Here is a 26,437-nt window from a genome sequence, read left to right as displayed (position 1 = left end):
AGCACAAGTGCTGAAGTGCCCCTGGACCACACAGCCAGCCCCAGCTCACCGGGCCAGCCCTGCCCACATCCACTTGCTGCACACGTCCCGGGTCACTCACACTTCCTTGGAGACACCACCCTGGCACCCCTCCACCTGCTCCCCGGAGCAGCCAGTGCCAAAGGCCAGGGGGGCAATTCCCTTCCCAGAGTCCCCACAGCTCCCGAGGGGCTCCCACGGGGGCTGTGCTGGCTCTGGGCACAGCAGGGGCTCTCCAGGTTGCTCAGGGATAGTCTGGACCCATGCCTGGCCTGCCTGCTGTCCCGGAGGGAAAACAGACCAAAACAACTCAGCACAACACCCATTTATTTACAGGAGGTGCTCAGGCAGAGGGGAACAGCAAATACATGCTCATGTCCCCTTGGAACGAATTGAATGTGGAGACTGCACCTAGTGTTCTGAGGGACAGGAATAGGGAAGGGTTTTATCTGCGTCCTCCACGGAGCCTCACTCCTCCCAGGCTGCCCAGAGCAGCTGTGGCTGCCCCTGCATCCCTGGAAGTGTCCAAGGCCAGGCTGGACATGTCTTGGAGCACCCTGGGACACTGGACGGGGTCCTTGCCCATGGCAGGGCATGGAATGAGATGCTCTTTAAGGTCCCTTCCCACCCAAATCATTCTGGGATGAATCCTGCTCCTGACCCAGCTCTGACAAGGGACAGAGGTAGCCTTGAAAGAGAACAGTCCTGCTTGAAACAGGCCCCCAAAAGATATTAAAATGCATGGAAACCTGAAAAAAAGAAAGGGAGCAGAGGAAGGTCCTGAATCCCTTATAAATAGCAGCAGAAAGCAGAGACATTTATCAGTGTCTCTCCCAGCCGAGCCGGCTCCTTGCCAGAAAGACAGAGCCAAAGGCATCAGTCCCTCACTCCCCTTCTGCTAATTGTAAATTCAAGTTTAATGCCAAACCCACAGAATGCCAGATTGGACTGGTCTCTCAAGCAGAAAGCTAAATTATACATATTGCTCTGTCTGAACGAAATTCCTCAGACAGAAGGGAAGGAAGAGGGGTCTGGAATAAGGCAGAATCATTGATATTCCGAGAGGGCTGAGACTCCCCAGACAGCTCGTGTGTGCTGCTGCAGGAGAGGGAGGGGATTCCAGTCAGACAGAGCTACCATGACTCCACCTGACCCGATTAGTTTGGAAAGCACAGGAATCCTCCCCAGAAGGTACCACTGCCTGCCTTTGGGCACGGGGTGTTACACAACAGGAGGCCTCACAAACTTCTCTTCCCATCACTCTCACAGAAACACGCCGAGTTACTGAATCCAGCCATTTCTATTCCGTTTTTTCCCAGATGTTTTGCAGGAATTTGAAGTGTCTCCTCTCTCCTGTTGCACAAGGTGTGCGGGGAGCCCTGAGCCCTCTCTGCCCCACAACTGGCACTCCTGCTCCCTACACACACACACACAGAGACACACACACATATTTTTCCTGTAAGTAATTTTCCATAGAGGAAAGAGCCTGTAGGACACAGGAGCTTATGGGATGACACTTCCAGGTTGCAAGCAGCACATTAATTTAGTAAAAAAGCACCACTGACAGAGATTTCCCAAATCTTTCCCCGCCCATGAGCTGCCCAGAGACTCCACTTCTGCATGTTCAAGGCACTTTGGAAACGCAGCATAGAAAAGTTTTATAAAAAGTTTTACTTGGAAAACAAGGAAGAACAATGACATAACTGCAGACAACAATAATAAAATTAACAAAATGCTAATGGCTATCCATTGCTTCGTCCTTGTTGATATAAAAAGTGTAACATCAGATCCAGTGTACAAATACAAAAAAAATTGTGCATAATAAATGTACTATAATACTGTACATACAGCATAAACCGTTCAATGAGAATGAATTAAATATACCTATTTGTCTCCTGACTTGGAAGACAAAAGAATAAAGTTCTAAAGTCCTAGAGTCAGTGTATAAACACTTCCTGGGGCTGAATCACGAGCCAACGGTATCCCTGAAAATCAGCAGAGTCAAATATTCCCTTAATGGAAGCCATTATTCATGGGACTGCTGGTTATGATAAACTAGGGGAAAAAACCACAGCGTATCAACTGAGTCAACGTTAAATCCAGACCGAGTTCTTCCCATCTCCTGACTTGCTGCTGGCACTGCTTTTGTTTGAACCCGCTTTGGATTTCTTCCCTCTGGAACTGCTGGGGTTGTTTTGGTTGTTGTAAGCCTGGATGGCAAGGTCCAGGCGGTCCTGAGCCACTTTGATTTCCCTCTGCAGGATCTCCAGGTCGGTGGGAATGTTCCCTTCGTTGCTGCCATACTGCTGTTCCTGAGCTATGTTGGCTTTGTTCTGCTTGTAGGCCATCTTGGCGTTGGACAGCTCCGTGCACTGCATCTGCTCCGGCTTCAGCGTGATGTTGTAGCCCGGGGGAGCGGACGGCGTGTTCCAGGTGAAGGGGTAGTTAAAGGTCCCAGAGTCAACCAGCTCCTTCTTCTTGGCATTCAGTGTGTCCCGGATGGTGCCAAACCCCAAGTGCAGCATCTCCCAGACATTCAGGAGCAGACACATGCAGCTCACCCCGTACATTATCAGCAGGAAAATGGTCTTTTCGGTTGGCCTGGAAATGAAACAATCGACGTTGTGTGGGCAGGGCTTCCTGCTGCACACGAACACGGGGCTCACCTGGAAGCCGTACAGAAAATACTGCCCCACCAGGAAGCCAATCTCAAACAGGGCCCTGGCCAGGAGCTGCAGGACGTAAATCCTCATGAGCCCGTCCTCCCGGATCTGCCGCCGGCTGTCGTGCTTGGCTTTGGCAGGGCTCTGCTTCTCTTTACTCTCCCGGACGCTCTCCACCTCTATCTCTGGGTACATCATTGGGTCTTCCTCGTGGTCACCCTCAGCTTCCTCCAAGCCCCGGTGCTGTTTCCAGCGGATGGGCAAGCTCCTCCTCCTGGCTCTCCTGCTGGCTTCGCTGTGCTCCACCATCCGGGCGATTTTATGGATGGCATAGCCTAAATACAGCACGGAGGGAGTGGCCACGAGAATGATCTGGAACACCCAGAACCTGACGTGCGAGAGAGGGGCGAAGGAGTCGTAGCAGACGTTCTCGCAGCCGGGCTGCTCCGTGTTGCACACAAACTTGCTTTGTTCGTCATAATAAATGGATTCTCCTCCCACAGCAATTAGGACAATCCGAAACACAATCAACACTGTCAGCCAGATTTTGCCAACAAAGGTTGAGTGGTTCTGGATCTCCTCTAGCAGGCGGGTCAGAAAACTCCAACTCATGGTGGTCAAATGAGTTTATCTAAAAAACAAACAGAACCCCCACATATTTGAGTTTATCAGCTCGAGCCTAAATGGTCCAAACTCAACCAAGAGAGTCTGAAAACTCCAGACTTTTACACCCAACACCCATCCATGTTTGTGACCACCACCTGCTATCGGGATCCAGCTGCCAGAATTTGCTTGAAGATCCTACGTCTCCTCCGCAGGTTTTTGAGGAATCTGCTGTAAGAAAAGGTAGCAGTTCAGTATCATTTAATCTAAAAAGTGCTCCCAAAGCTACTCCCCAGCCCAAGACAGAGACACAGCTGCTCTGTATGTCACAGGTTGATAAAAACATTTCAAGTGGAAGCTAAAGACTCCAAAACACAGTGGATGGGAAGACAAGTGCCCATGAGATTTTTGGGTGCTGTTGACCACATTCCACCACTGACAAGAGGATTTATTTTAATTTATTAAAACCTGGGCTGGTGATCACAGTCTCAGCCACAACCTACAGGAGACACCGTTGTGTCCAAGGGCAGTACCAGCTGTCCTAATCCAGGAAGGGATGGCCCAGCCCACCAGTGATGCAAAGGCAGGACAACCTGGTGGCCCGAGCCGGGTCACCCTGCAGGGCCAGCCTAAGGACAGGGCTGGGCCAAGAAACTCCTAAGTATGCTCGAACCATCCTGTGGATGGATTTGGGTCCGGCCCCTGTGGGAGGCTCAAAACCTTCCTCCCAGGGTCAGAAAAGATTTCAGTGTGGATTTTGTAGTGAAAACCTGGTTAGAAAGAGTTACCTGTCAAAACTTTTAGAAGAGCTACTCCACAGCAGTGAGTGGTGGGTGGGTGAGGGGAGAAGGGACAGTGCTGGCAGGAGCTGAGCGAGCGCCGGAACTGCCGGGCCTGGCCACGCTCCCGAGCGGGGCTGGCACAGCGTGCCAGAGGCAACTCTGCCAAATTCCAGCCTGCAGATTCCAGGTTGCCCAGAGAAGCTGTGGCTGCTCCTGGATCCCTGGAAGTGTTCAAGTGTTCAAGGTTGGACCGAGCTTGGAGCAACCTGAGGCAGTGGAAGGTGTCCCTGCCCATGGCAGGGGGTGGCACTGGATGGGCTGCAAGGTCCCTTCCAACCCAAACCATTCCATGGCTCCAGGATAAATTTGCAATCCTAACAGTAAAAATCCCATCCTTGGAAACTCCAGTCTGCCAAAACTTTGAACAAACCCCAGCAACACTGCAGGCCCTCCTGGAGCTCCAAGAAATGAAACTGGTAAAACATGGGAAGAACTGTTGGACACTGTTAGAGCAACAGGGGATGAGGCATTTTAAAACTTTTGATAATGTCAAATATCAGTTTGACATAAAGATTATTAAAAGAAATTATTACATCAGAAAAACATTTGGTGACAGATCCTGAAACCCATAACTGGACAAATCTCCAGCACTCTGATCTTATATGGGATTTATTCTTCACCAGAAGAAATTCCAGGAGACTGGAAGAAAACTAGTACTTGGAACTATTCAACTTCTTCCACATAACTACGGAGCTGTTTATAGGCAAACTAATGAAATGTGAGGAGATGCAAGCAATGCAGAATTAAAGGATATCAATGTGATCTCCCTCTGGTGGAATTCAGTGTTTCACTGAAAAGCCAAGAGCAGGGATATGGTGTGGATGGGCTGTGCAGAACATTTGATTTATCACTTAATGACAGTGGGAGAAAAAAAAAAGCATAGGAGAGTATTAAAAAAGACCATATTAAGTGTTCAGAAGTAACAAAAATCTGGACAAATGATTCCCACATTAGGTCCAAGATCAGTTCCATAATTACAGCAGTTCTGAAAATCCCTGGCAGGCAGGCTGATCTTCCCAAGCTCAGCTGAGGAGTGGCTGCAGACAAAATGGGCCCATGGGACACGAGTTTGCAGGCTGAGAACTGGAGAGGAGAGTTACCAGTGGTACAGGAAAACACGGATTGCTGGGGAGGCTGAGGCCCCTGGAACAGCCCCACTGCCTGAACCACACTCACTGCAGCTCGGGACCAGCAGAGCAGGGGTTTGTAACAGGGGGAGAGGTTGCTGTGGGTGTCAGTTAACAGGGAAGGGAATGAGGCCCCTGAAGGATCAGGGTCTCAAGGAGAGCTGCTGATACAGTGCAGGTGATGGATTGAGCCCTGGCAGTGTCACCTGCAATCAGGAGCCAGGGGGGTGATCTTACCTCCTTGTTAGCGAGACAGCCCTGGGCGCCTGCGGCTGCATCCTTCAGCAGTTGCTCCAGCATCAGAGAGTGGATACAGGAGGCTCAAAACCAGCTGAGGGACGGCGAAGATGCCTAAAAGTGAGTCATTTAGAAAGATCAATTTGTTTAGTTGGGAAACATAGGAGGAAAATGAAAGTGAACCCCAACAACGAGTCAGGATCAAGGTGTGTCATCAAAACTATCAATTAGGACAAAAATCCGCAGCCCTCACTCAGGTGCAGAGGCCACCTGCACTCAGCCCTGAAGAAGGACATGTTTGAATCAGATGTGTTCCACAGATAACAGCTATTAGAGGTGCATGCAATCCTCCCAAGGCTTCCATCCAAGCTCCCCTTCAACACAACCCTGCTGCCATCACTCCATAGAGCACTGGCCGAAATAGCACACTTTTAACAGGCAAAGAGACCAGAGGTTCCAGTCCCAGAGCAGCCCCTTCCTGCAGCAAGGGCTTGGCACCCCCATTTCAGAAAGGCACCCAAGAGCAGCTCTGCCAGCCGAGTTCTGTGTTAGTGGGATGAGACAGTGCTCCAGACACCCCAAACTCAGCATTTCCCACTCGGATTTGGGGTCCAGATGAGGGGCACATGAGTCTGGGGGTCCTGCATGTGCCTGAGAAGGGCAATGGGCAGCAAAGCAGGTGAACCCCACATCTGGAACAGGAGGTTAACAGAGGGGAGGAGCCCCAACAGCCCTCTCTCACCACACTGCTCTGCCCATCTCATCACCCTGGGCACCGACAGGACAGGCACGTCCCCACTGACACCTCGTGATTCATCAACTAAAAAAGAGACAAAACCCAAAGGAGTTTAAGAGGCTAATTCTTATTCGCTGAAAATGTCAGGGCCACACTTTTCACTGAAAGTAAACTACTAAGTAAATTTGAAATTAATTAAACACTGTTGCCAATGTAAATTTGGAGTAACAGCAGGAACCAGCCTTTAAATTTTCATATACTGTCACATTCCTCAGGAGTTAAGGACAGGGAAGTTTGAAATGAGTGCAGATTTCAGTAAGAGAATCTTTACTTTTAGACAAGCTGCTACCTCCCATCTAAGAAATTTCTTCAAGGTACATGCCAGCTTTTCACAGTGCATTTTCTGCTTGCAGACAGGTAGCAGCAACAACACAGGAATGATTCCTGCGATTCCAACCTGAATTCCACCAGTTGCATCAATGCACAGAGTGCCAGACCTATGTACAGATGTATGCTGGGGCTCCCACAGCCCTGGGATGCAGGAGGATTTACCCAACCTGTGGTTAACAGCCAGGACCTGCCAATTAATGGGTCCTGGCTGTGGAGCTCTGAAGCTGCCCAAGAGCTGATTCTCTTTGCCAAGAAAGTGTCACTTTGCCCATTTAGTCCTAGTCCTGAGCAGAGCTGCTGGGACAAACATGGGAGGACCCATAAGCAAGCAAAGAACTTCCTGGTCTTTAAGGAAATGTTTTGGTTCAAGCAAAATGACAGTCATTAAGTCTTGGAAAGGTTCAGCCCATCCAAATTCAGTGCAGTACAAACCCAAGGACTTCCAAGTGGAATTCTGGTGGTGTCCTTGCGTTCTGTGGGATCAGCCAAGGTTGGAGGGGCACGTTCTGCCTCTCCTCCATGTGCTGCAGCACCCAGACACATCACAATAACCTTCACCCAACGTACACCCGCGCTCCTGCATCTGTTGTTTCTGGCAACATTTAACTCAATAATTTTCCAATGTTTGAAAGAAAAGTCTATGGACACTGACACGCATCTGAAAAAGGCAGAATGTCAGCAATTTCAGCTAATTTAAGTCATGCCAGAAAGTGCATTTGAGAGAGACTTTCATTTCTTGTATTTGTCATAAGTTCATTTCAGCACTTCCAGCGGAGGAGGCTCCTTGGAGCAGGCAAGATCCATGATGAAATATCAGGAGGCTTATCTCTGACAGTGGGCTGGCTCCTGAATTAAAGCTTTGCAGGTGCTGACATCCAGAGAGAATGAAGAAGAATTTGATGCAGGTACATGGGAAAAAAGAAATCAGCTTGAGGTGAAGAATTTCTGGAGTTAACACAGCTGTTGTTCACATACAGCCCCTCAGGGAAAGGCTCCTCAGGGGTGCCCTCTCCTCTACCCAGCCCATGGCGGGTTGGCTATGAATTGAAACATTTTAACATTTAAATTTTCACCTCCTTTCAGCTTTCTCCTCAAACACCAACGACCACTCAGGGTGGGAAGAACTGCGCAGTGGAGCAGCAGTTACTGTAAAATGCTCAAAATCCAGCCCTTGGATGGGACAGCTGAGGAGTGGCAGGGACAGCAGTGGGGCAGGAGGAAGCTGCAACGCTCCAGCAGTGTCCCCATTCCCCAGAGAGGAGGGCACATGGAAGGCAGGACAGCCAGCACCAGGTTGGTGTCAAGGCAGCCTCATTCCGGGCTGTCAAATCCCAAACACCTTTGGAACCACCTCCCGGCCTTGCCTTGGCACAGACTGGGCCCAGCCCAGTACAAACTGGAGCCCCTTGGCTCCAGCCCAGTACAAACTGGAGCCCCTTGGCTCCAGCCCAGTACAAACTGGAGCCCCTTGGCTCCAGCCCAGTACAAACTGGAGCCCCTTGACCCCAGCCCAGTAAAACTGGAGCCCCTTGCCTCCAGCCCAGGGCAAACTGGAGCCCCTTGGCTCCAGCCCAGTACAAACTGGAGCCCCTTGACTCCAGCCCAGGGCAAACTGGAGCCCCTTGGCTCCAGCCCAGTAAAACTGGAGCCCCTTGACCCCAGCCCAGTAAAACTGGAGCCCCTTGACTCCAGCCCAGGGCAAACTGGAGCCCCTTGACCCCAGCCCAGTACAAACTGGAGCCCCTTGACTCCAGCCCAGGGCAAACTGGAGCCCCTTGACCCCAGCCCAGTACAAACTGGAGCCCCTTGACCCCAGCCCAGTACAAACTGGAGCCCCTTGACTCCAGCCCAGGGCAAACTGGAGCCCCTTGACCCCAGCCCAGTACAAACTGGAGCCCCTTGACCCCAGCCCAGTAAAACTGGAGCCCCTTGACCCCAGCCCAGTACAAACTGGAGCCCCTTGACTCCAGCCCAGTACAAACTGGAGCCCCTTGACCCCAGCCCAGTACAAACTGGCAGCTACAGCCCAAAGCACTCGAGCATGAGGGTGCAGGGAGTGCTGGTTTGGTTGAGCACTAGGCAGCCTGTGAGGATCACGGAGCTGGACTGGATGATCCGTGTGGATCCCATCCGATCCAAGCTGTCCTGTGCTGTTTCTGTGGTACCAGGACTCATTTCATGTCATTCCATCAATGACAGAAGTGGGGCTGGGCACAGCCTCAGCATGTCCAAGGATGGCACCAAGCTGAGGGGCACAGCTGATATCCTGCAGGGAAGGGATGCCATTCCCAGGGATCCTGACAGCCTGGAGGAGCAGGCCCATGGCAACCTCGTGAACTTCAACAAGGCCAACGGGAGGGTCCCAGATCTGGGCTGGGGCAATCCCCAACAGCAGCACAGACTGGGGTGGGTGGATGGGGAGAAACCCTGCAGGGAAGGACTCGGGGATACTGAAGGATGAAGAACAGGATGTGAACCAGCAACAGTCCAGAATCCAACTGTCCCCTGGGCTGCATCCAAAGCAGTGTGGGCAGCAGGCAAGAGGGGAATTCTCTGGAGCCCCCAGCACGGGATAGACATGGACCTGTTGGTGGGAGTCCACAGAGATGCTCCAAGGGCTGGAGCACCTCTGCTGTGGAGACAGGCTGGGACAACAGGGGTCATTCAGCACGGAGAAGGAAATCCTTTCAGTATAAACAGAGCTTGTAAGAAAAATGGGGACATTTTATCAACACCCGTAGTGACAGGACAAGGGACAATGCTTTTAAACTATGAGTGGGGAGGGTTAGATGGGACATTGGAGATAGTCTACCATGAGGGTGGGCAGGCCCTGGCACAGGGTGCCCAGAGCAGCTGTGGCTGCCCCTGGATCCCTGAAGTGCCCAAGGCCAGGCTGGATGGAGCTTGGTCTAGTGGAGGGTGTCCCTGCCCTTTGATGGCAGGGAGTGGTGGAGGGTCCCTAAATTTTCATATTTCATCACACCTCCTCAGAGAAGGCTTCTCTGAAGCTTTGGAGCCTCAAGGCTACAAAGGAGTTAAGCAGAATGAATATATCTACAGAAGACTTTTTTCCTCCCTAAATTATGTCTTCCCAGGTCATGCTAATGAAATCTGATTAATTTATTAATGATTTATTTCTTTTGTTTTGTTTTGTTTTTCAGCAGTTTAAAAAGACATGTGCTGAGCAGGAAAAAAAGAAGAAATGCATGGCAATTCTGTTGTTAATCAAAAGAAGTTTCATGCTGCATGAAAGTGAAATTGGGCCCACAGGCTAATTAAAATAGTATTTGAATTAGGATGAATGAATAATGCTAATTATTCATTCAGATCTCATTTACATTGAAAAGTAAGAAATTACATGATTTACAAGTACTTTTGAGGAAGCAGAGGGGTTCCTTGTTTGTTTTTTTTTTAACCTGGAAAACAAGTAAGACTTTACTGCTCAAGGCAGCAGAGAGCCATGGCCAGACCAAGCACTGGAATGGTGCCAACACATCCTGAATCCTGGTGAGCGCTGTGCTGATGCCACCTGCATTCCCTGAGCAGCAATTCCAGTGTCCATTGTCCTGAGTGACACAAGAGCAAGGATGTGGGGATATCCCTGGGAAAAGAGAACTCACAGCTATCACTCTTCTCTCCTCTGTGAAGGAAGTGGGTTCAATCACCACCAATTTTACTCCTATTTTCAGCAATAAAGATGAAAAGGAATAAGAAGAGTGCATTGAATTTTATTTTTAATCTTATAGAATACTTGGGAAGGAAAAGGCTTTGGAGAGCACACAGTGCTCTTTCAAATAAATCCTCTGTCATCTGGCAGGGCTCATGTGGCAACAGCAGAGAATGGTTTGGAAAATACCACAATGTCAATGTCAATTTGGAAACCATTTCTGAATGGTGCCTTCCAATCCCAGGCATGCTAACAAGGCTCTGCTGATTCCCAGACCAATTCCCCGAGTCTAAAAAACCCACGCTGAATTATGAGACCACAGATCCTATGTGGGATATAAATAGAACAGGAAAATATGGGTAAGAGGTAGGGATATAATAAGATTCTTGCGCTGTCAAAAAAATAAAGATGTCAAGTATGTATCTTTTTGAAAATCAACATATACCCACCCGAGCATTCAGCTTACAGATAAACTGGAATTTGCAGCTAAGACATGAACCTCCGGTCGCCTCGGCGTGCCCTCTAGGTACTGCTAACATGGGAAGCCAAGTGACAATTTTAGCAACACTCCCCCGCAGTGACAAAATTCAAATGAAATCACGACGTGTTTTGTGCTGGCCCAAACCAGCTTTTAGTGCACCTACAGCAACCGTGCTGCTGCGGGAAGCAGCGTGTCCAGGGCAGGCACCCCGGCACGCGGGGTCCGCCCGAGCAGCACGAGGACAGGACGAGCTGAGCCTGCCTCGAGTTCATCTGAGAGCAGGAGCCTGCAGTGACAACAGGCTCCACGGGAAATGGACACTGGGCTGTACAGTCTCTGTCACCTCATGAGATTTTTGGAGGCCTGTTGTGGGGTCTGTGTCAGCCTGAATCCCTTCACACAGGCTCAGCAATCAGCATCCCTTCCGAAGGATGGGAATGAGGTGTTCCAGCTCAGAGACTGGGAGAATGAGCTCCCAGTCTGGCACTTCTTGTAGCCTAACAGCAGCCTGAGGCTGCTCCTCACACCCATCCTGCAGATGCCAGGTATGAGGAGGCAGAAGGAGCCCCAGGTGATGGCAGCACTGCGGTGATGTGGAATGTGATCAAGGAGGAAACAAAGTGGTCAGAGACTCGTGTGCTGCTTCAGCCTGCGTGAAACCCCAGCTCCCCAGGCAGCCTGGGCCACACCGACACCAAGGACACCAAACCCTGGGGACCAGCACAGCGCTGGGCCTGGAGCCTGCAGCAGGAACAAACCCCCTCCTGCACAGCCTGCTGGCAGATGAGGAATAACCCAGCAAGGAAGAGCTACTGGAGCTCAGAACCAAGCCAGTGTTTACTCCCCCTCTCCCCTCTCCTCCAGCCTCACACATCTCACAGCTCTTCTCCACCACAGTTTAACCCCACTGAGCCCAGGTGGTTTGAGCAGCTCCTGTAGGAACTGGGCTCCTGCAGCACTGGCAGGTCCAGCACGACCCACCAGGCCCTGCCTGCCCTTGGCCCTGGTGCTGCTGCACTTGTTCCTCCATGCAGAGGAGCCAGTAAAGCACAGGGAAGCTTTCCCTGTGTAATTCAGCTGGATGTTGAAAACAAGGAATTACAGGGTAGGTAAAAGACTTTTTTTTTTTTTTTAACAATTTGAATCTGAAGTTCAAGCCATACTAGAGAAAATGCCCAACACTGCTGTTCTGAAATCAAGACCAAGTGTTTAACCAAATGCTGAGCTCTTGGACTGCCAGACCAGGCTGTTTGCAAACAACAGGGCTGGGGACTGATACTCTTAAAATCCAAAGATCTGGAGGGCATCCTTGAGAAACACTGTTCCTAGCAGCTGAAGTGACCATCAGACTGGGTGAGCGTGGCATCAGGTGCACAGAACACTCCTGCGTGGGAGCTGTCAATTCCCATTCTCTCGTGCCACAGGGATCCTGCAGGCTTTTCCATGATCACACACAGTCAGCACTGATCTCCCAAACACCAGAGTTCTCCTTCCCAGCAGCAGCTCCTGGACCAGGCATCCATCTGATGAGGCACCACTGCTCCTCAGTCAGGGCTACTAAACCCTGGCTCAGACACACAATGTGCTACCTCTAGACAAAACATGAGACCAAACACCCCAACGCTGTCTGGTCTGAGGCTGTGACAGACCCTTTGTAAGTGACACAGTTTTATTTCAGTCACTTCTGAAGGTGCTTAACCCCTAAGTTCCCTTGTACCAAACGCATCCCTTTCAGAAATGTGCAATGTTCTGATAACTGGCAGTTTAAACCACCATATTTTACATCCCAAAGCGGGGTCAACCAGAGCAGGTTGGAAGGCTCATGTCCAGCCAGGTTTTAAATAACTCCACTACAAACTCTCTGGGCAGCCTGATCCTATTAAACCACTCCAGAGTTAGAAACATTCAGAGTTAGAAACGTTGAAAAGTCAGATTGGGCAGTCTGATCCTACATCTGACCATGCTTACAGTGAACAAAAGCTTTTCTTATGTTTAAGTGGAATTTTCTGTGTATCAATTTTCCACCATTCAAAAACCATCAACTGCCCACCATTCCCTGGGGACCGTGGAGAACAGTCTGGGCAACAGCAACAGAAGCAAAGCAATTTAGTAATTTTTCCTGTAAGAATGAACATAATATAGGGAGGACAACTTGCAGGGACTTGTACCACATAAGCAAGTGAAACTGTGACCTGAGATCCTTCCCCCTGCCAGTGTGGGACAACTGCCACACAGTGCTACTCGTACTGCATGGTACAACAATACATTATTAAAATATTAAAAATATTGTACTGCTGCCTATTGGGAACTGTGTTCCCAGGAGTTATTTTAACAAATATGGCAAATGGAAGGGTAAAGATGGAAAAACTGCAGTGAGGAGAAGGACAAAAGGCAGGTCCTGAGTGGCCAACAGCAATTCAAGCAAGAGTCTGACGGATCAGGGCTGGGGTTCCTGCACACACCTGCCAAGAAATCCCAGGGCTTCAGCCCCTTTCAGGACACACTCACCAGCCTGGGAACAGCAGAGGGAGAGAGAGAAAGAAAGAGAGAAAGAGAGAAAGAGAGAAAGAGAGAAAGAGAGAAAGAGAGAAAGAGAGAAAGAGAGAAAGAGAGAAGAGAGAGAAAGAGAGAAAGAGAGAGAAAGAGAGAAAGAGAAGGAAGGAAGGAAGGAAGGAAGGAAGGAAGGAAGGAAGGAAGGAAGGAAGGAAGGAAGGAAGGAAGGAAGGAAGGAAGGAAGAAAAGAAAGAAAGAAAGAAAGAAAGAAAGAAAGAAAGAAAGAAAGAAAGAAAGAAAGAAAGAAAGAAAGAAAGAAAGAAAGAGAGAGAGAGAGAGAAAGAAAGAAAGAAAGAAAGAAAGAAAGAAAGAAAGAAAGAAAGAAAGAAAGAAAGAAAGAAAGAAAGAAAGAAAGAAAGAAAGAAAGAAAGAAAGAAAGAAAGAAAGAAAGAAAGAAAGAAAGAAAGAAAGAAAGAAAGAAAGAAAGAAAGAAAGAAAGAAAGAAAGAAAGAAAGAAAAAAGGAAGGGTGGGCAGGAGAGGGTCCTGCTGCAACCTCCGCCTGTGTGGGCAGGCCCAGCACCAGCACTGCTACTCAGGGCTGCACCTGGGGACACGCAGGGGTGAGCAGAGCCTGGACAATGCAAACCCACCTGTGACACCCAGGGAATGGCAGCACCTGAGCCCACCCAAGACCTCAGACCACGACCCCGAGCACTGCAGCGAGGCAAGGAGGAACAGTCCTGTTTCCCCAGGCAGACCCACAAGGGTCCAAAGGGAAGAAGGCACAGAACACAGAGCACCTCTGGGAGTTGCATCCCTAGGAAGCACTGAGGGACATGTGCTGCTGGGGAGCAGGAGCCTTTGCACAGCCTCCAGCATCCATGTGCTTACCTGGATCCCTCCAGCTCTCTGGCAGCGAGGTCTGGGGAAGGCCATCCTCACTCCCATACCGTTCCAGTCAGGCATCAGAGAGACCTCCCTGCCTTGATGTGATTAGTGATTCAAATAACCACAACACCCCTTTAACGACACCCGATTCCACTGCAGCCAACAGCTCCACAGCATTTCCCCACCGGGCTCCTCCTCTGTGCTCAGAGGGATGAGTGTCAAAAGAAAATGACACACTGGAGGCAGCTGACCCAAATATCACTCTCACAGCCATTTCAGGAAAGGAGAGAAGCCAAAAGAGAGCAATTCTGTCGGCTCCTGTACATCAAAATCAAAGGCTCTCACTTGGCTGAGCGGGAGGCAATCGGATGGGGATGAACACCTAATGCTCCCACCACCATCTCATGACAGTCAAGAGAAACCACGACATAGATAAGCCTCAAAAACTACCATGAACAGCTTGTAAATGAAACAGATACCACGCACCCCGACACAGTCTGCCACAACGTCCCCAGTCACCCATCCTGCAACATGGCAGCTGCTTCTCTGTGACCTACATTCAAAAAAAAGAGTTTTATTCCCCAGCTCGGTCTGCTCTAGTGGGAGCCACCGCCTCAGCCTGCAACTCCACCAAATCCACATCATGTTTTCTACGACAGCAGCTCTGCAGAGAGGGAAGGATGTTCAGAGGCAGAGGAGGACACTGCAACCCAAAGCCTCTCCACTGCAAACCCTCCCTGCCGTGCTGGTGCTTTCAGGCAGCACTTGGAACAGCTCTGCTAAACTGGGCCTGGATTGCTCCCATGCTGGGACACGGAGCAGCAGAGAGCCTTGCAGCCCCCTGCAGACTTCACCAACCTCTGCACCTCCCCAGGTGGAGAGCACCAAGCTGAGCAGGACAGCAGCCAGCTGTGCCAAATGGCACAACAATCCGTGAGGATGGTGTTGGGACAGACAGCCAAGGACAGCACCTTGCCAGAGAACAGGTCCACAACAAGCTAGCACCTCACTCTACTGCTGCTTCAACTTCTAAGTTGCTGCTAAACCACAGAAACAGCTGAAGAGTTTTGTTTCAATAAAGTTGGTTTTACACACAGTTTATTCTGAGACAAGGAGCAGAGTAAGGCAGCAGATTGCCATACTGGCATTAAAATGTTACTCCAGCTTGAGTTCAACAGGAGTCTTAACAGCTTTATTTTGCCAAAGATAAAATTTAGAATATAAATATGCATAGATTCACTAAGTGACTTATTTGTTGAAAAAAATTTCCCTGTAATTAAATAAGAAACATAAAACTGTCCATTTCTGAAAGACTTGAATACTTTGAGACTCCCTTGGGAAGAGACCTGAAACACTGATGAACTCCCTGTGCTCCATCACTCCAGCTGGGAAACACACACACCAACTGGGGCTTTTCCCCCTGAGAACAGCTGGAAATAACTCGTTTTATGAAAGGAGGCCAGAAGCCCTTTTCCCAGTGACAGGCACTCTGCACCAAGCACACAGTGGCAGACGGGTCAGTTTTTCCACCTGACTGCTTTCCCTGGCCAAGGATTTTATCTGACTTATTATTGACACAGACTGGGACAATTAGCAGCAAACTGAAGGCAGATCAGCCTCCCCAGTGCTCAAGTCAGGCATGTCTGGACAGGGGAGCACCAAGGGGACCAGGGAATGGTGTGCACTGTGTTGTGGGGCTGCTGGAGGCAGGAAAAACCCACTGAGACACTGCAGCCACAACTACGGTCAGGGCAACAGTGCCTAGCTTCCCCCAGCTGCTTATTTCCAAGCTTCCAAGATTTCAGGAGATTGGTGACATCTTGTTAATCACGGAGTGAACTTCATGCTCGTTCTGCAATGTTCTCTTCAAGCTCCAACCAGGAGCCAGCAGATCACCTCTGTTTGGCATGACCAAGGGCTGGGCCACTTCCTAACAGAGCCCAGCAGGTCTGCCTGCAGAAACATTCTTAATACAAAGGGTAATTGAGCATCTGCTGTGTCACAGCTCGTTCACTCTCACAAAGGGGAATTAGCTGCAGATAAGATCAATTCTGATAAGGAACCATTGGCTGTTTGGTGGATTGTCTCATTAAGGCAATCGCACCCATTCTGCCAAACACAGTCACAGGCTGGTTTGGGTTGGAAGGGACCTTAAAGCCCATCTTGTTCCTCCTCCTGCCATGGCAGGGACACCTTCCACTGTCCCAGGCTGCTCCAGGCCCGGTCCAACCTGGCTTGGACACTTCCAGGGATCATGGGGCAGCCACAGCTGCTCTGGGCACCCTGTGCCAGGGCCTTACGACTTTCACAGTAAAATATTTCAATTTAATGTCCCATCTAACCCCGTCCTCTCTCAGTTTAAAAGTGTTGTCCCTTGTCCTATTACTACAGGAGACATTAGAAAGTCCCCATTGTTCTTCTAAGCCCCTTTATAAGCTGAAAGGCCACAGTAAGGTCTCCTCAGAGCCTTCTCTTCTCCAGCTGAACATCTCCAGCTCTCCCAGCCCATCTTCAGAGCAGAGCTGCTCCAGCCCTCAGACCACTCCCACTTCAGATTCCCACCTGCACCTTGACAGAGTCTCCCTGCAGAAAGCCACCATCAGGAACAGGCTCAGCTTTAATGTCACTAAAAGAGATGACAAACCCATCCAGGGAAAATGATGTGACTCCTTTACACACAAGCCACAGCACCAGGAACAGTTCCAGGCTCACTGTCAGCCCTCTCCTCTGGGACTCACTGGGAAACTGGTTCCCACTGCAGGGACTGGAGGGGAGGTTACAGAGCAAAGAGCCAAACTGAGGAGTCACAGTAGGAAGGGCTGGATGGATCCACCAAGGGGTTAACAGCGCATGGAGATGGACCCCGGCCTGAGTACAGCCACTCCTAAAATTGTCTTGGGACAGGGAAGCAACTGCCATGTCAACTCTGCAAGACAGGGTTGTGAAGAAAACCCTGGCAAAGTGTAGTTCTCCAAACCCAGCTTTCACACAGGACTAATGACACAGAGCAGAATTAGTGGGCATTGATTCTCTGTATAAATACAGTGAACCAGGGGAAAAGTCAGTGTGGCTTCTGGAAAGGCACCTCCAGCCCCACAGAGGGCTCCAGATCTTCTGGGTTTTAACCTCTGCGAGTCTCTCTCATCTGAAGCTTCCTGTAGGCACCCCAAAAGGCCACTGGAAAAGGGACTGTCCCTGTATAGAGACAGCTGGGAGTAGGAGTAAACAGTAATTTCTTGCAAGGGAGGGAAGTCAGAGCAAGGGTCACAGGGAGAAAGAAGCTGGCTGTGCCAGACTAGGACACTGTCTGGATGTGACCCACAATCCTGAAGAAAATATTCAAGGGGGGGTGGATAAGCAACCATGAAGAGCAGCACAGGGACCATATGAGTCTATGCAACCTGGAAATAAAATGGCAGATGGAATTCCACATGGATAAAATGATGCATACATTGAATAAAAATAATATATCTCAATTTCACCTAAAAATAGATATGCCCTGAGATGGCCTCAGCAAGCAGGAGGTCTTGGGGCTGTCAGGCTGCTCTGTGAATGCTCTGGCACTGCTCAGCACAGCCCCAAAACAGTGTTTCACCAGTGTCAGAGGACAAGCACATCCAGCACGTGCTGCTGTGTCACCATGTGCCTGTGACATGCATCCATAGCATGTGGCTCTGCTCACTCTGCCATGTCCCCCTGAGTGCCCATGGCTCCCCACGGTGTGTGGCTCTGGTCACTCTGGCCAGCTCCTATCATGGGAAGAGAGGAGAACAGAAGGAGCTTGGAGAAGAGGTATGCAGTGGCTGGTGGGGGAAGGACAGTAAAACAATCAAGAAAGTTGAGGGAGGAAACAGCTGTGACACCTGGAGCAACCTGGAGAAGGAAAATCCCTCAAAAACTGAAAGCCAGGGCAGTGCCTCTGGCAAGGGTAAGTCTGTAGGCACAAAGCAGTCACATGTTGAGAGTCCAGAGCTTCTCCCATGCTCTGCTGCAGCCCCTACATGGGGCAGGTCAGAAACAGGACTCTGGAGCAGGCAAGATTGCATCTGATCCACGTGGCTGCTCCAAAGGAGCCTGGAGTGAGTGGCTCCAAGGTGCTGGGGAAAAAGCCCCTCCATGAACCAGCTGAATGAGAAGCACCAGCAGACGCCAAAGGGAACAGAATTGATACAGGGGCTGTTGATCGCTGCTCAGTTCCAGCCCCCTGGAATTGTGCATGTGCCAGACAATCCCAGGCAATCAGAACACCTGAAGGGCAGCCATGATTTATTTCTGTCCACGGCTCTCCAGCACAGCCCTCCAGGGAATTGGATTCTGCAGACACCCGGATCGATATGGTTTGGTCACAGATTGCAAAGAGAGCAAGAGCAGGTGAGGAATACAAACCAAGCTGGGGACAGCACTGAGGAGGAGGCTACAAGTCAGCTCCAGAAGGAGCAAAGACTTCACACGAACCATGGAATAAAGATAATTTCCATATGGCTTTGTGGAAGATCGCCATGTGCTTCCTCCCAAACACTTCAATTTTATTTTGCTTTACAATATCTCAGGAATCACAGTTTCCACCATGAAAATTCTTCTTATTTCAAAATAGTTTAACTCCATATCTGAGCACCAGCTGAGTAACTCCTGCGAATGAATCTGCTGCAAGTCAAATTCAGCCATTTCTCAACTACTTCAATGTTTACTGTGAGAATCAGGAGATTTTTAGATTTTTAGGAGGACATGCTGCATGCAGGGCAGCACAGCTGCAAGACACATAAGGAACTTCAACCATTTTAATTTTATGCCATTAAAACTTGTACTGACACCAAGGTCAGCCCCATGTGCACAACCCACACCCACCCCCTTGCCTGACTGCAGACACATCTCTAACCTCAGGATTATGCAGTGCTGGGTGTCATTTTTGTCTCTGAATCCACAGCAGAGCCAGGCTTCCAAGAGTTAACAAGGAGTCAAAACTCTCCCTCAAGGGAACATGGGCACACACAAGACATACAATCACCCTTCCAGGCTCTTGACTATTTTAAGCATGAGAGAGATACAGAACTTCACAGGCGATGGCTTGCTCCGAGTCTGGCAGGGCTGCACCACTCATGCCGGGATGTCACCGCAGGCAGGAGTTCCATCCCCTGCTGCCACCAGCATCATCCCTCATCCTGCAGGAGCTGCATTCCCGAGGCACACCACAGCCAGAGCCGTGTTTAGACCCAGAAGTCATTTTTCTACATTCCTTCTTCAGAAAAGCAAAGTGGACAGAAGCATCCCCAAGATGTGGCACTTTTGGGGGAAGACTTTGGGGATGTTCAGAGGAGAGGGAATGCTGTGCACAGCCACCTACAAGGCAAACCCTGCACCCCAGGACAGCAGATTACGGCTGAGCGGGACACCAGAGCGGAGACTCAATGGAAAATAACCAAGTGCAGTTGTCAGCCTCCTCCAGCGCCACTGACTGCGCATTCGACATTCGGACTGGAAAGGACACAAGGCACAATCTGCTGGTCATCCATATGGATGCCTCCCTCCCTCCTTCAGTCCTCCTCAGTATCTCAATCGAGGTCAGGCACGCACACTCAGACTTGTTTTCTGACAAATTTGTAACTAAAAAGCTGGAGTTAATAACTGTAAGAGCCCAAAGCTGGTTTCATGGACTTGTTTAGGCAAAAAAGCTGGCTGACTCCACCAATTTCCATCTAGGCAAGGTAATAGAGAGAAATCCTTCACTCCTGTGTAAAAATGTAAATCCCAGCTCAGTGAGTCATTTAAACACATGCCTAATGCAAAGCTTGAAACAAATCCCGCTAATAATCCGGGCTGCTCGCTTATTTACAGCTAAGCATGGCTTAAGTACCTGGATGATCTGGAAATACCCCAGAGCTCCCGGAGAAGAGCCTAAACCAGGCTGGTCTGAGAATTAATCACAGTGGTATGAGCAGAACTGCTAATATGAACCGGGGGAGGATTCTGTGTGTGTGTGTGTGTGTGCTGAAGCATCTGTTCAAGTTTAGGCATATAAAACATTTTTCAGCCCAATGACTCCAGAGGGAAATGCTTCATACATCAGCTCATCTGACTCAATTTTTCCATCACATTTCCTTTAATACAGTTTTGTCCATAAATACACTATTTGTTTTTTCCAAATATAGATTTTTATTTATAGCCAGAAAACCTTGTAACTTGTGTTATTGCTTAAAACCCTGGGTTCTGCTTTGAAACGGAATCACGCTCTTCCTTGAAACAGAATCATTGAGGAATTACTGGCCAGTACTGAGGTATGAAACCAAGTTCTCTATGTTTGCACAAGGAAAAGGGATTTCTTTTTGCCATTCTCAGTATCTCCTTCACCAGGAATCACCAGTAAGATCATAACTGCCCAGCCACACGTTGCATATGTCAATTATCCCACACCACATCCAGAAACTTAAACCTAAAATCTTCATTTTACGCCAAAACGAAGTAAAGTTTTTAAAAATCCCAACCAGATCTTCCAGACAGTCCTGAATTTGGGAAGAACTGTGTGTCACTACCGGAGCAGCAATAACAATTCATATTTATGGTATGAGGAGGTCAGAAAAGGAAATGCTAACATTGCCCTTTTGCCTCCAAGAAGCATTTTGGAGATAAATTCCTTTTTGTAGCTTTTAATGGAAAGCAACAAGCCTCCCAAAACCGGGACCAAGAATAGGCAGTGAATGAGAAATTTGGTGATTTTGACATTTTAAACACATGGGTTTTTTTCAAGAGCGGGATTTACGTATTGAGCAATACTGAACACAGCAAGCAAAACGTGATTTAATACATTTTGACCATTATTAACCATAACTTGAGTCGATAAAAAGCACAGCCTGTTATTCCATGGCACAAGCACGGGACAGTGGAACTGCACTCCTGCTGCCTGCAGGAAGTGCCGAGACCAGCTGGAAACACTGATAAATGCCAGGGGCTTCTGCAATAAACCCTTCACTCCCTTCCAAAGCAGGGCACACAGAGGTGGCCGTGTAGCCACCCGTGAGGGGCTGGCAGTGGGGTCCAGGGACCATCTGTATCTCAGGGCGTCTCCCTACCGGCTGGGCAGGGATGTGCTTCCCTGTGCAGGTCAGCAGGGACAAAGTAGAGCCACCATAAAAATCAGGGAATTGTAGTGGAACTTTTTAAACGGCAATAATTCGCTTCCTATCAAGCAGATTAAAACTACATAAATCTGGAGCACAAGTCAACTCTGTGGAGTGGCAGCGCAGAACACAAAGGCTGGAAGCAGGGTGGGAGCAAAGGATCACCTTCCCCCTAATGAGGCAGCAGTGCCCATCCCCCGGCAGGGACAACAAAGGGGTCCATTATGCACAAGGGTTTCACTCCAAGTGTTTCATGATCACCACCCTTGTCCGAGTTCCTGCTGGGGTTCAGGGAATCCTGTCCCAGCAGGAAGGGTGAGGTACCAAAAGAGGCACCTTGAATAAGGCAACGCTCCTTGTGGTTTCCACCTTTAAAAAAGGTGCTGAAAATGTGAAGGGGTGAAAGGAAAGAGCCACAAGAGCAGCCCCCTCTCCCCAGCTCCATGCTGGTGGTGAGGCTGCAGCCTGATTTCTGAGAATCACAGAATAACTTGAGCTGGAAAAGACCCACAAAAATATCCAAGTCCAGCTCCTGATTCCATCACTTCTTCACTCAGCCAGCAGCCCCTTGCAGGTGCCAATGACCACAAATCACCAAAATTCACCCCAGCGAGCAGGGTCTGCCTGGGCTCACACTCTGTGATGCTCCAGCAGCTCTCCATGAAAAGCTCACCATTCCATAAGGACTGCTTGCTCTCCAGCATCACAGCTGGGTCAGGAACGAGGCATCAGCACCACCACTGAGCCCTTGTGGCTCTGGATTCTCTGGCTCCAGCTCCCCAGAGAAGCACCAAGACATTGAATTTTCAGTGACCCAATCCATAACACACCCAAGGAAGGCAGCTTCTGGATTATCCAGCTCCTAACTGGGTGTTCCTAAGCTGCTCTGTTGATCCTAAGTGGCTGGATCACTCCTAGGTACAACCTCAGTCACTGGATCTCAACCTTTCCTTGGCAAAAGTGGATGGGGAAAGTTTGGGGATTTTTTTTGACTCACAGAAGTTGTTGGCAGTCAGCAAATTACTAAATCAACAAATGTAGGTGTTAAAATTCATCACAAACTCTCCATCAGTGATTAAATTTCAGGGCTTATAAGAAATTTGTTTTATAAACTCTAGAACCATCCAAACTCAGAAAAGACTAAGATGAAGTTTCACCTAAACAGTAAAATTTCCACATCAACTGCCTTTACAACCACAGAATTATTTAGAAAAACTGTGCCTATAATTAAAACTCTCCAGGGTGTACCAAAATAAATTCTTAAAATTGGTCTCAATTTGCCCAGCATCTGGGTTTTAACTTTCCCCCTAGCAAGGGCTGGGACCCCTGGAATTCCTCACATTCCCAACCCTCTTGGGGCTCCTCTCTGCCTTGTTCAAAGCAAGCGCTGTGCTCTCAGTCCTTGACCCAAATTTTCCAGTTATTTACCAGTATTTGCATCACTTGCACATTATTTGTGATGAGCTGGGTGTTCGTTTTGAAGTGAGGGGCAAAAGAAGTCCCTTAATGAAGGGCTGAGGATGGTACACATCCAGAAAAGAGGTATTTCATGACAATTCCTTGTGTAGAATCCTTCATTCAGACCTGTGAGTTGCTTTAAAAAAACCCCAAAAATTGTAATATTGTTGTATGAATTAAGAAAACACTTAGATTTATAAATTGAAATGCTTCTACTAGTAATAACTCAATAGTCTCCTCCATCAGCGGAAGGACAAACTTACAAACTCTAGTCTGAAAGCACTAAAGGCAGTCGGACCCTTTGGTAAGGTTCCCTTTTTTTGTCAGCAAAATGTTTTTAATAACTTCTCATCACTCAAACTGATCTAAACCTTGATAAACCCATTTCAAAAAGACAAGAGGTGCTGGGTGACAAACTCCAAGGAGCAGCTGTGTTTCCAACACAGTCCAAAAAAACAGAGACACTCTTGAAAAACAAGTTCCATGTGATGTGAAACCTCCAAAGGGACCTGTCACCGTGCTCCTGCTTTGCCCCATGCGCTGGCATTGCAATTTGGAAATGTCAGACAAGTTCCCGATTCTGGAGAGATACCCTGCAAAGGGCTCTTCTCAGCGAAGGAGCCAGAGAAGGGCTCAGAGGGCAGACCCCACGCTCAGCCCAGCCCCAGCCCCTCAGCTCTTACCTGGCCATCTCCGTGCCCGCAGACATGCTCAGAGCCCCGGCCAGCCACGGGGAGAGCCCAGCGCTCCACTGCTGCACCTCGGTGCCACCGAGGAGCAGCCCCTCGCCGGAGCTCTCGGCGCATTCGCCAGGCACCAGGATGTGTGACAGCTCAGCCCAGCCCCAGGGAGGCACCAGTGACCACAGAGCTCCGTCCCCGCTGCTCCCCAGAGCTGCGCAAGTGCCGGAGTTAATGCAAGCACTGCTGGAAATGCAGGACTTTCCCTCGGAGTCAAACGGCACGGTGAGGCTCAAATTCCCTGTTAAAACTCCTTACCCATCCCGCTTTCCAGCACAGAGCTGACCTGCTCCCTCAGGAAAGCACAAGCACAACTTTGGAACAGACACAGAAAGTACCAAAAATACAGAGAAAGGCACCTTGCATTTTCCCAAACATGAGTCTTGGCAGAAAACAACAACTTTTTTTCCCTTAAATGACCTGAAGAACGGAGGGTTTGGTAACTGCACTGACAGCTGGTTCATTGAACATCCCCGGGACACAGATTTCTAACAGGAAGGGACAGTTTGGGGTTTTTCTTAACCAATTATCCTTGACTTAGAGCAGGCAGGAGACATGGAAATAATAACAACAATCAAAGGTCTGTCAGACAAAAGGGTTTTGTTCTCTCACTCATTTCCAAATATTAATCAAACACCCAATGAAAAATCAGAACCTGGTGGTAGGAACTGTTCCTCCAGAATCCATATGGTACAACCATGCCCTAATTAATCCCTATGAACTATCTCCTATTTGTAATTAATTTGATGGTGGAACAAAATCAGCACTTCGCTGTGAAGTAAGGTCACACTGACCAGAAAGTGTCAGGACTAATTCCTACCAACAGAAATGAGAATTGCCTTTAAAAGGCCAGTAAAAATAGCTGCACAAATGTCATTCCTGTGAAATTTTATGACGCTGGGTGAAAGTTAGGCCCAATGGAGGCCAAAACTCTCATCTGACACAAGAGCAGGATTCTTCTCATCACGCTCTGCGCTGGGGTCAAGCACAGAGAATCACGGAATGTCCTCAGTGAGAAGGGACACACAAGGTCATCAAGCCAAATTGATGGCCCTGCACAGGACACCCCCAACAGTCCCACCACGTGCCTGAGAGCTTTGTCCAAACACTCCTGGAACTGGAGAAGTATTTCCTCAAGCAATGCCAAACCGCACGGCTGCGGCCCGTCAGCTCGAGGCAGGGCTGGCTCCGGCTGCCAGCAGCGCTATGAAGGTTTATCCAGGCAAGGAATTCTGAGCAGGAGCTGCTGCTTCCAGGGACTGCGCTGGAGCCGCAGCAGCTGACACGGGATCCGTGAGCCCCGGCCTGCCCGGAGCCGGGAGGGGGACGGGGGTGACACGGGAGGAGAGGTGGGCACGGGGTGACACGGGAGGAGGGGTGGGCACGCAGGTGACACGGGAGGAGAGGTGGGCATGCAGGTGACACGGGAGAGGTGGGCACGGGGTGACACGGGAGAGGTGGGCACGGGGTGACACAGGAGAGGTGGCCACGGGGTGACACAGGAGAGGTGGGCACGGAGGTGACACAGGAGAGGTGGGCACGGAGGTGACACGGGAGGAGAGGTGGGCACAGGGTGACACAGGAGAGGTGGGCACGGGGTGACACAGGAGGAGAGGTGGGCAAAGGGTGACACAGGAGAGGTGAGCATGGAGTTGACACGGCAGAGGTGGGCACGGAGGTGACACGGGAGAGGTGGACACAGGGTGACACAGGAGAGGTGGGCATGGAGGTGACACAGGAGAGGTGGGCACGGAGGTGACACGGGAGGAGAGGTGGGCACGGAGGTGATACGGGAGAGGTGGGCATGGAGGGGACACAGGAGGAGAGGTGGGCAAAGGGTGACACAGGAGAGGTGAGCATGGAGTTGACACAGGAGAGGTGGGCATGGAGGTGACACAGGAGAGGTGGACACAGGGTGACACAGGAGGAGAGCTGGGCACAGAGGTGACACGGGAGGAGAACTGGGCACGGAGGTGACACGGGTGAAGAGGTGGGCACGGAGGTGACACAGGAGGAGAGCTGGGCACGGAGGTGACACGGGAGGAGAGGTGGGCATGGAGGTGACACGGGAGGAGAAGTGGGCACAGGGTGACACAGGAGAGCTGGGCACGGAGGTGACACGGGAGAGGTGGGCACGGAGGTGACACGGGAGAGGTGGGCACGGAGGTGACACGGGAGGAGAGGTGGACACGGAGGTGACACGGGAGGAGAGGTGGACACGGAGGTGACACGGGAGAGGTGGGCACGGAGGTGACACGGGAGGAGAGGTGGACACGGAGGTGACACGGGAGAGGTGGACACGGAGGTGACACGGGAGGAGAGGTGGGCACGGAGGTGCCACGGGTGGCGTCTCCCGGTGCGATCGCTCCGTTCCCGCGCTCGGCAGCGCGGGGAGCGCTCCGTTCATCACCGAGGGGCTCGACACGTGCAGCCGCGGGCGGGCACGCGGCGTTCCGCCCGGGAAAGGCCTTCGGGCATCACTTCCCTCGGGATAAACACCCCGGAGAGGCCCGTCCCGGAGCGCGGAAGGCAGCGGGGAAGGGGGAGGACGCGGGGAGCCGGGGGTGACACCGGCCCCTCGCGGCGGCACCGGCGGCGGAGCGCGCCCGGCTCATCCCGCCTCCTCCGGGTCCCCCCGGAGCGCCCGGCTCGGTCCCTCCGGGCTCCCGCCTCCCTCAGCCCGCCGCGGCTCCGTCCCCTCGGGGCCCGCGGCTGCACTCGGGCTCCCGCCTCCCGGTGCCCTCCGGAACGGCCGCTCGGTCCCCTCAGCCCGCCGCCGTCCGCCGTGCCTGCGGCCCCTCGGGTGGCGCCGCTCGGTGCCCTCAGGCGCCCGCCCGGCCCGGCCCGGTCCCGCCGCGCCCCCAGCCCCCACTCACCGGGTCCGGCCCGTGGCGGCGCCGGGGCCCCTCGGCCGCCGAGCCCGGGCGGGGGGCGCGGGGCGCATGCGCGGAGCCCCTCAGCGCGCGCGGGCCGGGGCGGGC

At 50.7% G+C, this 26,437-nt stretch overlaps 1 protein-coding gene across 2 annotated transcripts; it reads right to left on the bottom strand.

Moving 5' to 3' along the window:
- Nucleotides 1-1,668: 1,668 nt before the first annotated feature.
- Nucleotides 1,669-26,437, bottom strand: GJC1 (gap junction protein gamma 1). 2 transcript variants are annotated; one of them, XM_068212481.1, is made up of 4 exons: nucleotides 26,333-26,437; nucleotides 5,491-5,604; nucleotides 3,443-3,515; nucleotides 1,669-3,312 (listed from the first exon to the last, which is right to left on the bottom strand). In XM_068212481.1, the coding sequence occupies exon 4, from the start codon at nucleotides 3,291-3,293 to the stop codon at nucleotides 2,112-2,114; it is 1,182 nt and encodes a 393-aa protein (XP_068068582.1). In that variant the 5' UTR covers nucleotides 3,294-3,312; nucleotides 3,443-3,515; nucleotides 5,491-5,604; nucleotides 26,333-26,437; the 3' UTR covers nucleotides 1,669-2,111. The 2 variants fall into 2 exon arrangements, with proteins under 2 accessions (XP_068068582.1, XP_068068583.1); XM_068212482.1 differs by having other exon boundaries at nucleotides 3,443-3,512.

This window comes from Anomalospiza imberbis, chromosome 22 (assembly GCF_031753505.1).
Source record: "Anomalospiza imberbis isolate Cuckoo-Finch-1a 21T00152 chromosome 22, ASM3175350v1, whole genome shotgun sequence".
Lineage (NCBI taxonomy): Eukaryota > Metazoa > Chordata > Aves > Passeriformes > Viduidae > Anomalospiza > Anomalospiza imberbis.
Note: the sequence above shows the minus strand (reverse complement) of the source record. Positions and strands in the feature narration are given on the sequence as shown.